Source organism: Lygodium microphyllum, chromosome 4 (assembly GCF_053477565.2).
Source record: "Lygodium microphyllum isolate KBCC chromosome 4, Lygodium_microphyllum_v1.1.10, whole genome shotgun sequence".
Taxonomy (NCBI): Eukaryota; Viridiplantae; Streptophyta; class Polypodiopsida; order Schizaeales; family Lygodiaceae; genus Lygodium; species Lygodium microphyllum.
In genome coordinates this window covers 100,646,972-100,658,356 of record NC_141138.1, presented here as the reverse complement: position 1 = coordinate 100,658,356, position 11,385 = coordinate 100,646,972, and the positions used below count along the sequence as shown (strand labels likewise).

The window sequence follows — 11,385 nt, the reverse complement described above, 5'->3', positions numbered from 1 at the left end:
ATGAATAATCCAAAGAGCATATTGAAGGCAATGAGTCAAATTAAAAGCAAGTCGCACATTGCAAAGCACCTCATCAAGATATTAGTGTGTGAAGATGAGGCAAATAATGTCAAATGCAACTCAAACACATCTTACTGCCATATAACAAAACCTTTGGAACTTACCTTCTCATAGCTTCCACACATCCCACATCTTCTAGACGGTGTTCTTAAAAGATATTATGCTCTCAAAGTTCATCACTAATTTTAACATGTAGCTTGCAAAGTCCTTCACATTGTTTCCACGGTATTGATGGAACATTGGTCACATAAGGATCCCAAGCTTTACTCATAGAATACACATTATTGCACTTGTGAACATGCAACAATAGTAGTACTCACACATCCCTATCTAAGAAGAGATTTTCTAGGTCACTAAGTTTAAGACCTAAACCTACAAAAATCGTTTATATTGTGAGGACTTTCTAACTTTCTATTGATTCTAAACGTACCTCCACTTCAACATAAAAATTCCAACTTTGACACATGCAATGCAGATGGTGCTTTCATGCAAATACATGCACCATGTTAGATCCCTTTGTTACTTCTTGTGAGTCTGTATAAGGACCTTTTACATGTACAGGAAGCCTTTATATGTGATTGCAATATGACTACTTTGTACTCTTTTGACACATTGATCTTGAGTAGTATTCCAACAAAACTGTGTCATTTCGAGTGAGTGATTTAGGATCAAACCTAAATTATATTTAGATACACATGGTCCACACATGCACTTGACCATGTGCACACATAATATAAACAGATATTCCAATTCTGACCTATACCACCAATCCCATTTTTAAATGTCACCCATTGCTATAGATGCACACACTCAAAAAAGGATGTACAATATACCCATACATCTTCATATGTAAAGCCCTGGTAGTAAGACAAGGATGCATGAAGACGTCACTAATCTATCAAGTCACCTTGTAAACCCAAGGCCTTACTTTCAAAATTCAGCAAAGTTTCCAAACTGAACAAATATCTGCCAATGCAAAGTAGAAATTATACTGTTGAGAAAATCGAGGACAAAGTACGACAACTTTGGAGCAGACTTCATGACTTCATCCCCCAACCAGGTTTGAGCAAGCCACTAAATCACAAACGTCCACATGCACACACCTAACAAGTGAGTTTCCTGAAAAGATGGTTTAAAACTTACTTGCATACCATGATTCCATGTCAATGTCCAGGAGTGTGACAATCATCAACAAGAGACCATCTCAATAAATCAAAGTTCAATTCACAGTATAGCTTTGTAAATAATGCAACAATCTTAAACAGCACCCCACTAATTTCTCTAGTCCAATCTCAATACTATCTACTCACTAATCAAAGTAAGAGCAATTGACACAAATACAAACATCATGAAGTCTACAAAATTTTGTTGTTTCCTAGAAGTTCAAGATTTGTGATGTACTGTCTGGTCAAAATTTGCTTGCAATATGAAATGACAGTACTTGCACACATGCATACCCGCACGCACATGCACACGCACACTCACACAGACTATGTACCACACAATAACATTCACGGTTATAGTTTCTACATCAGGATATTCCATCGCTAAACAATCATGGTTCCTGTGACCACCATCTCTAATAGAATTTCCAGGCTGAAGTTTCAAAAGCTTGTAGACAAGAGTTGTATAATTTCAGGAATCAAATCCAAATTGCCCAAATTCCTTCAAAAAGCATAAAAGTCATATCAATTTATTTATGAAAACACGGAGTGAAAGCTATTACTTTTAACAAATGAAGGTGTCATATATGTCAGCACAAGTGACTCAATTTCAAGGAGTGTATAATTCAAAGATTGGTTTGGGTACTAATAGCTGGAAAGAACATGAAAGAAGCCAACAATTCCAAATAATTCACACACACATACTTTCTCACCTAATTTGCAGTAAAAGCTTCACAAGTTCAAGGTACCCCACTCATGCTTCCCTGCATAAAAACATATTGAGGTGAATCAACAAGTTGAAGCCTAAGCAGTCAGCTCAAGTTAAAGGAAATATTTTAGCAGCTAACAAAAGTCAGCAGCATAGAGAAAATTAAGAACAAAATAGGGATGCCACCGTTTCCCCTCCCCCAAAAGAACAACCCAAAACCTACAGTTGCAAAAATGAAGCCCAACAGATATAGTGGATGTATGTTATTAAGTTTGTTGAGGGGGGTTGGGGTTGGGTTTTCGGTGTGGTGGTAGGCAGGGTATGGGGGGGTTGGGGTGGTGGTGTGGGTGGGTGGGTGCTGGTGGCATGGGTTTTGGTGGTGTCGGGTGATGGTACGGGTGCGTGGGTTGGGGTGGTTGTGCCATGCATGAACATGCACATGGCCACGAAGGACTATGATGAGACTTTTTTTTTTTTTGGGGTTGGGGCTAGTGGTTTTGGTTGGGGGTTTGGTTGGTGGTGTCGGTGGTGTGGGGTGGGTTTGTTGTGGCATGCATGTAGGTGCGCATGGCTATGAAGGACTACGATTAGAATTGCCATTTGGCCATAATGTCCTGTGCACGCAACTCATGCAAGTGGCAATTCATAAGGATTCATTTAGCATGATGACCTGCATGAACACAGGTCCTCATTATCAGCATTAGCACTACTCCCATTAACCATTTTCTACGGTCAAGTCTTGCCTGACTTGAGAGCTAGCTGTGGAAAATGCCTTAACAAACTTGGCAAACAAATGTGCAATTGTAACTTGTTTGTTATTTTTTTCAAGGTTTCCAATAACCCCTGCTACTACAACTACTCAAGAGACAGGTACTCCCTCACTTCTGAAAGGCTTCCTTATTTAAAACTTGTCAGAGAAATGAGTAAATTGTAGTCTGTTTTCCTAATCTCTGATTTCAGTAATCTACAATGGAATGCAGAAATGATAATGGTCTCCAATAGAACCTGCTACAACAACTCCTCCATTGGTGTGTACTCCTATCACTCAAAAACACAATGCTTACCACTGCTGCTACATAAACCACACCCTTCCAAATTTTGAACCATAGATAAGCACACAGAGCTCCCACACAAGAAACATTTAAGCCTGCATTTCGACTTCAAGACAATTCTGAAAACCCTGAGACGTCTTCTGATCAGCCCTCAGTAATGCACCCAAGAAATAGACTTCAGCAACCATTCCCCAACCCAAAACAAACCCCCCCCCCCCCCCCCAAAAAAAAAAAAAACTTTTTTTCTCCCCCTCCAGTAAAAACTTCAACTCCATGCTTTTTTTTTCACACATGTAATCAGACCAAAAAAGGAATCTGACCTTTTCAGACAATTCAGATCCGAAGGGTGTGCATGTGTGAAATGTATTACCCTGGCATGCTAAGGAAAGCATGTTCTTTTCATGAAACTCATTACAGCTGGTCCAGAATTTGCCATTGAACCCACTTCTGCGGCCTCTAGCCTTTTTCTCTTGTTTGAAGCCCTGATAATATTAACCATCCCTACATTCGCTCCTATGTCCCTAGCATAAGAGCTGGGAGCCATCTGAACTTCTCTTCTACCTTCTGTACTGACAATTTTCAAGATATCTTTAGGCAGCTTTCTACTTTCAGACTTTACTAAACCTATACCTTCCTGAACATAAGAAATTTTGCCTCGTAAAATGCTCCCCTTCCTTGGCTGATCTTGAGATGGTCTAGGTGTGAGAATCTTCCCAATGCCATGTTGTTTCAATTGACCATTCTGATGCCGCATCATCTCTTGCAATTGTGGTCTGTACACTTGCTTTGGTAAGGGGGATACACTTCTCCAAGCCTCACTATTACCCTGTTTGTCTGCATCATACTCAGCACCCTTCCTCTTACTAGGGCCCCTTCCAGCACAAACTGGATAACTTTCGCTTTCAATATACCGGTGTTTTCGGTCCCATGCAAAGCTCGGACTATTCTGATCATCAACAGCAGTGTTTCTAAGCCACCACCCTGGAATAGCATTGTCATCACTTAAACAAGAAAGATCACCATGTCCACCCATCAAGTCTACAGGCATTCCCCTGCAAGTAAACATTTTTCTCCGATCTTTACATAGTAAACGAATCTCTTGCCCTGCCACTACAGATAGCCTTCTCATGGAAAGCAATGCATATACAAACTTAGCATTAGGTAAACTTGCCACTGCATCAAGATTACCATCACGATCAAGGTACCTCAAGACAAGCATTCCAACCTCAACAAGTCCTGTGCGACAAAGTGCCCGTTCAAACAACTCATTCAGAGCTCCTCGAACCAATTTGTAGCTAAGCCCTTTAGGAAGACCCTCTACAATAAGCATGCATTCAGGATCAGCTGAACAAGCACCTGCTGAAGAAAGCCCATTCCATGTTGCCAGAGGCAGTGGTGACACACCCATTAAATAAATGCAATCTGGCTTTTTTGTGGGTTCATCTCCAAACCTCCGCGGCAACAAAGAGAGGACACTACCAGCCTGCTCTAGGAAGCTCCTCCGTTCCCACTGCTCTTGGCTGCCTTTTGCCTCGATCATATGCTGATACTTCAATCGAGACTGCCCCTTACTGTTGCTGCCTGAATTATACTTGGCCCCTGGTCGGATATATCCTGGGGGGCGGAGAATGATATAAGGAACGGGGCCATTTCTGCATACAAAAAGCTGAGTATCCTCAATGTACTCATCCATAATAGCATCTACTATAGCCTCAGAATTGAACTGAAAGAATGCATAATCTTTGCCTGGATGAAGACAAACATACTCAATGTAGCCCGGTTGATTGTATTTCCGTGATATCATTGGTAAAACTTCATCAAAAACCTTTCTTACACAGTCAATCTTGAACTCCTCACCACGGACAGAAATACCAATAAAGAGGGACCGTTGTGGGCATACAGTGCCTTTATGCCTGGACATCATAGGCACTGAGCTTGCATCTCTACAGATGAATACATCTTCCCCAATTTCCTTTAAAAGTTGAGGATTTTTTGAGCACTTAAAAATAAGGGAATCAGTCATGAGCTCTGAAGCCAACTCCAAATATGCATCACAAGACTCAGGAAGTAGATAAACTGAAATCACAATCTTGGAGGCAACTGAACCATCAGAACCACGTAGCACCCTTGAAAAGAAGGCCTCTAGATACTCTTTCTGCCATCGAGATTTAGGAATTTTGCCCACAAATATAGTTCTGGCTGGCTTTAGTGGCATGTACTCAATAAGTGGCCTCACAGAGGTGTACGTACCAGTGCAACCTTGAATGTTGAAATGATAGCCATTCACTCCCCATTCAAACACATCCAACTGGTTGGCTGCCAGTACAATTTGAGCAACCTTTTCTGTTGCTAGCTCCAAGAAAGCAAAATCCTTAACCACTTTCACTACTCGTAACTGACCTACTGATGCAGGTGCAAAATCAAATCTTTCAAGAAACTTCTCCATCAAATTCTGTAAAATATCTACCAGGTTCTCAACACCATCAGGAATACATCCAACAAAAACTGACCTCTCCTTAACAATTGTAGAGCGACATAAATCTGGCACAGTGCCATTCAAGTTATCTACATCTGGCCATGTCCAATTTAGCTGTATTTGATGACTAAATGGAGCAATCTCTGGAGGCGGCTTTTTTTCTTGCCTCTCATCCATGTCAAATTTATGAGCTGAATCAGGCTTTTCCCTGGGTTCAATATCTGATGGGGAGGAAGTTTGTACACCTTGAACTCCCCTAGCCTGCTTAGCCCTCTTACCAATGTGCCAGACATTACCTAGGAAAACAAAACATCAGAGGCAGTGCATGATTAAGTTTCATCATAAAAGAGCCTGTACAAAACATCCTGAACATGAAACTGCAAGCCGTACCTTCTGCATCACACAACACAGATGGCACTTGCTCAGAAAACAAAGCTCCTCTGCCAGGGGTGCCAGGAGAAAAGCATTTTGGAGGGCTATCTGAGTCATGCTCCTCAGACTCCTGAGTGTTACTATAATCATCCTCATCTTCAGATTCTTCGCTCCCACTTGAATAAGAATCAGCTTCATCAGAGTGTGCCTCACCGCTGGCCCCATCGCTTTCAGACTCTTCAGTTTGACTGTGTTCATTATTTGGAATCCTATCATTAGCACACATGCGACTTGGCTCAGAACCTCCTGCTGAACTGTATCCAGGAGGCTCATCAGGAAGTAAAGTTTCCAGCAAAGTCTGCTCTCTCATCTCTAATTTAGACGTCTCAGACATTGTTCCATTATCATGGGCAGACACACTGCAAGTCCTTGCTGCAGGCCTTCCCCGACCTGATGCGGAATATTCTCTTGAGCCCCTATCATGGCTGTTGCCATCCTTTGCACTACCTTCTTTAGATACAAGATCATGTGCCAAATCATCTCTGTGCTCATTAAAACTAGTTCCCTTAACTTCGTTCTCCATGTTGAGATGCTCATTACATTCTACTAGGGGCGCCTGGGCAGCTGCTGCAACTAACTCCTTCTCCTCTGAGTGGCATGCATCCATGCAAGCCTCCTCGGATAGCCTGATACATTCAGTATGTTCAGGCTCACCACCACCAACAGGCAGAGAAATCTGTTTGCCACCATGTTCCAATTTGATGACATTTTTGATAGCCATTTCCTTTGATGCTTTCTGTACGTTAGCATTTTCAGGCATTCCTTGGTGGTCAACTACTACTGTTTGTGCCTTGAGCTCTGTATGCAGATTAGTGTCCATGGATGGTTCAGACTGGGAAACATCATTCATCACACATCCACGTTTTGGTTGATGATTCTGAAGCTCTTCACCACTTGGTAGGGCACTCTGTTTAATATCGAGTGCTGGAGCACTGTCCTTGCTTCCACAACTTGACGAAGCAGCCTGTTTCACAGTAGTGCTTGCCTCCAGTGCCACCTTATTTGCCTCACGTCTCCTTTGGAAAACATTAGGTTTGCTGGGAAGCCGGCTCCGTTTCACACGAAGACGGACTCTCCTAGCAAGCTCGCTGATTGTTGCGTCTCCAGCAGGCTTGGACGCTAGTAGACCGCTACTCGCAGCATGCTGAACATCAGAGCTGACACAGACTGGGCTGTCTTTGGCACCAATTTCCTCAGGCTTTGTATCAGAGGAAGTAGGAGATGAAGGCCCGAGGCCACGAGGGGCACTGCAAAGATTAATGACAAGCTTACCTTTGAGATCAATGCCAGATTTGTTGGCAGCCTCTCTCTGGCTGCTGACGTGGCTTTTCCATTTCAACGCGGGCGAATCATCATGTTCATTGACAGGCGCGGGCGTGACAGGGGATTTGAAGCTGTCCGGGTGAGGGGCGAGGTCCGCAGGTGCGGGGCGATTGCAGGCGCTGTCGGCAGGGCCGGTGCAGTCCTCCTCGCTCTTAAGCTTCTTGCTAAGGGCCATGGCTTCACCATGGTCCGTGACAAAGCAGGCCCTTTCTTCGACAGCCATGGCAGAATCCTGGCTTAAGCCCTGGCAAAACCCAGGTAAAATTAAAAGAAAAGCGATGGAATTGGATGCAGACACGGCTTTGCGGTGTTATCAGTCTGTGGAAGCGGACAGTAAAAGCAAAAGAGGAAAGGATTGTGGAACAGAGGCAGCATGGCAGGCGCTAGCTACCTACACGATCATCCAGAGTAAAACCCTTCACTAAACCCTCGCACCCTCAAATATCTTGCACCGTCGAGTCGCGTGACACTGTATTGACACTTTTAGGCCTGAACTGTCATGACGGGCCTCCCCACTTAACATCTTCTCCCGAGGGTCTTGTGTAAAGCATCTCCATGAGTTGCATAAGAAGCCAAGTTCGATTCCTAGAGATTATGAAACGCTAGACCATTCCGGCGAACGAAGTGTGTGACAACTTCGCTCAATAATCCATTTCTCTTTTTTTTCTTCACTCTTTCCCTCTTCATTTTCAAGTTGTCTCGTTTCTTCTTTTAGTTTCCCCTTTTTGTTCTCCCCCCCAAACTCCCCATGTCTAGATATTTTTCCCCTCCTTCTCTCTTTCCCTCCAACTCTCTCTATAAATCTTATTTCTCTCTCCCTCTCACCCTCCGCCCTCTGTTTTATTCTATTCTCTCACATCTTCTTATTCTCTCTCTCTCTCTCTCTCTCTCTCTCTCTCAAATCTATAAAATCCTCAATAGAGAATGCCAGATATACATGCAATCTCACCTATACATAATCGTAAGAAAACACATGCTTGCTTCGCATAGTATTTAGAAATCCCTCCCTCCCTCTCTCTCTCTCTCTCTCTTTCTCTTCAAATTTAAAGCAAAAGCAACTTATAAAATTTGCAACATAGAATGCCACAAATACAAGCCATCTCTTCCATGCACCATACTTCACAAAGGCAAGGAATCACCTGCTTGCTTTGTACGATATTATACAGAAAAATGGATCGCAATTGAAACAAAAACCAAGCAGTACAAAAGGACTTTCTCCAAGCGCGAATCGTTTTTATCTCTAAGCAAGGCATTCATAGGTGAAGTAGAGCCCGATGCTATTATCATTGGCCTCTTTATATTGATCATGCCACAAAGGGAAGGTATAAGACATCCTACTTTTCATTAGCAAGCCATGAAGACCAAGTTTAAGACACCCTATCTTTTGTCCACACATGCCCAACTCTTTCTAAGTACCACATGTAAATGACCAATACCAACCAAAAAAGGCATCGCTTCAGAGGTGCCTAATTGAAACAAAGCTTCCTCTTCTTCAAGGAATTATTGGCAAATTCACCATTCTCAAGCAAAACATGCAAAGGCAAAGCAGGGGTTGATTCCATAGTTTTTGTTGGTAATCGCAGGGGGGAAACAATACTCCTATCTCTCTTTGCAGTACCTACATCTGAACAAAATCTCAACATAAGTACGTGGAGCAACTAACAAAGGCCATACCACTCCCAAAATAATAATACCTAGAAGAACGCTTGTGAACCATTCAATAGGTACCGACAGACGTTGATGCAGCATAACAAAACAACCCAAATCCTTGAACCCCATACTTAAACCAATGCCTCAGTATCTTATTAGTGTGAGAGTGTTGAAACCTCTTCCATGGTCAACCTCTTACATATACACCTGAAAACACTACGTGTATCCACAATGCACAACTTCAATAAAATTTGGGGGCTTAATGTCTATGTTGACATCATCATGTAAATGATCAACAACTATTGCAATCATCCTTCTTATGATATCATCGCTCATTACTGTATGCAACATACACTGTAGCTCCTTTTGATAGTCAGAAGTCGAGTAATAGCCCCATTCTAGGTTAGGCATCTACAAAAGTCGAATAAATACTGAAGCATAAAAAATAATCCACCTCCAAAAGAGCACATGCTAACCAAACATGGCATGAAGAGCAATTCACACATATGTCAAACCAATGACCTTACACAATCATCAATAGCAATACATATCACTGCACCTTTTGAAGTACATCCTTATACACAATGTTTATGGTCATGTCCCCATCCTTGTCACCCAATAGGACTTTCACACCATGTGAATATCTCACCCTTGAAAATGCAATACACACCTGATCATGTGTAAATATGGGACCTTTAGATAAAGCCCAACAATGGATAGAGCCTACCCTTACGACTTGTTGACCATTATAGCGAACACCAATCGGATGGAAATTTTCCTTCGTTTCATAGTAAATGGTAGTTGCATAGCATTGGAAATAAAAGTAATCATGTGAACAAAAACCCGTTCACCTACATTTGCCCCCGCAATTATCTCAACATATATCACCTTTCTATTGAAGGCCTTACAGATCAATTGTGTACCATTACATAAACCCCTTCCTAGATTTAGGTTTCTAAGAAGAATAATAGGTGCATTTACGTTTAGCAACAATAGATAAGTATACGAACCTGAGCACTGGTTTGTATAAAGGTAGCTTCTTCCAAGCACATAGTATACTCATCATGACTCTCTAACATGCCCCTTGCAATGCAAGCATCCCTAAAAGTATCATAGATCACATTGTCAACAGTGTGCAAATTTTCAAAAGAAGTATACCCCTGACACCTTGTTAAAAGCATCCACAAATAGTAAAGCTCACCATAGGTAGGTGCCATAAAATACATCTAACCACATGTATTCCCATGCTTTCTCTTTGTCCACATCTTATGTCGTGCATTCCACACCCAATACATTGGGAAGTCTTGATAGTGGAAAGTTCTAGCCTCCAGATGAATGCGACTGTACACAAACCGTTCGATAAGAGTAATCTTCTTGGTCCTCATTTGGCATGACATCCGACATATTATCTGCATATCAAAATACCACATAGTTCTCACCAGGCAAGTGCACTTGCAACAATCGTTGTATGTCAAGCTTTTCATTGTGCAACAAGTAATCATAGATCTACCAACATGCCTCAAAGGAAAAAACATATCGTGCATCCAAATAACTTTGGATCTCATCCACCTCGCAAACATTGCCACCATTTTGCACTAAATCAACACCGATAGAAAATTTCATGGCTACATGGTCATGCCCCTTGTACACATATTTATATAAATACTTAATAGGTGCCCACCGACCGTGTTTCCATCATCTTGCCTTCAATAAATGGGGTAGTCGGAACTATCGACCGTTGTCATGCCCACTAATTTTTTAGGGTAGCCTTTATTACACTTGCCCTTTTCCATGTAAGGGCTCATGGGGTTCAATTGTCCACAAGGGCCATGAATGTTGCATTTTGAAATTGTCTCAAATAAGGCTGGAAACTTAACTTTGGCAATGTAGCACAAACCATTCTATCGTAGTGATGTGCTTTAGAAGGCTTAAAAGATTGCTCTAAAATTAGTAAAGTATGAGAATGTGGTAGCCCCCTCTTTTGGAATTCAATCACGGTAACATAGCATTTGCAACCTTTCCAAACAGGTCTCTTCACAACAATATGTGCATCAAATCAGCATGTTTTGGTAAAACACACAAGCAGTCAAATCCAGACTGTCATAAGCACTCTATCCAGGCAACAAAGTATTAGTTATCTCCAACCACTTTTGATTACATGTCATTGTTATAAAAAGGTCAGGTTTTCCCTTGCATCACACTATAGCCATGGCGTCTTGATACAATTGGTAGGTGTACCTTGGCCCAACCATAAATTATGACGGCAAAACTATCCTCTTGCCAATAGAGGTAGCAACAATCTGCATTGGCCCATCACTGTTTGCCCCCACCATGTTTGCCAAGCCCTTATAGGCCTTGGATCACAACACTAATGATTGATTCTAAAGACACCAAGTTGACCTGTACTGCCCCTATACTACAATAGGCATCAACAATAAAATGTTGCAACAATCGATCTCACCACACAATATACACATCTCAGTATCTTCATGCACCTAAAGTCGAAACGCATAAAATTAC

The 11,385-nt window shown here is 42.0% G+C and overlaps 1 protein-coding gene across 8 annotated transcripts; it reads right to left on the bottom strand.

Annotated features, from left to right (window-relative positions):
* Positions 1 to 865: 865 nt before the first annotated feature.
* On the bottom strand, positions 866 to 7,730 carry LOC148037387 (uncharacterized). 8 transcript variants are annotated; one of them, XR_015690638.1, is made up of 5 exons: positions 7,611 to 7,730; positions 5,851 to 7,459; positions 3,305 to 5,756; positions 1,937 to 1,987; positions 1,240 to 1,725 (listed from the first exon to the last, which is right to left on the bottom strand). XR_015690638.1 is itself a non-coding variant. In XM_087676296.1 (3 exons), exons 1-2 carry the CDS (start codon positions 7,436 to 7,438, stop codon positions 3,364 to 3,366), a joined length of 3,981 nt encoding a protein of 1,326 aa, XP_087532422.1. In that variant the 5' UTR covers positions 7,439 to 7,706; the 3' UTR covers positions 1,787 to 1,987; positions 3,355 to 3,363. The 8 variants fall into 8 exon arrangements, 1 of the variants encoding a protein (XP_087532422.1); XR_015690639.1 differs by having other exon boundaries at positions 7,607 to 7,622; XR_015690640.1 differs by lacking the exon at positions 1,240 to 1,725 and adding an exon at positions 866 to 1,134 and having other exon boundaries at positions 5,851 to 7,706.
* Between the last annotated feature and the right edge of the window lie 3,655 nt (positions 7,731 to 11,385).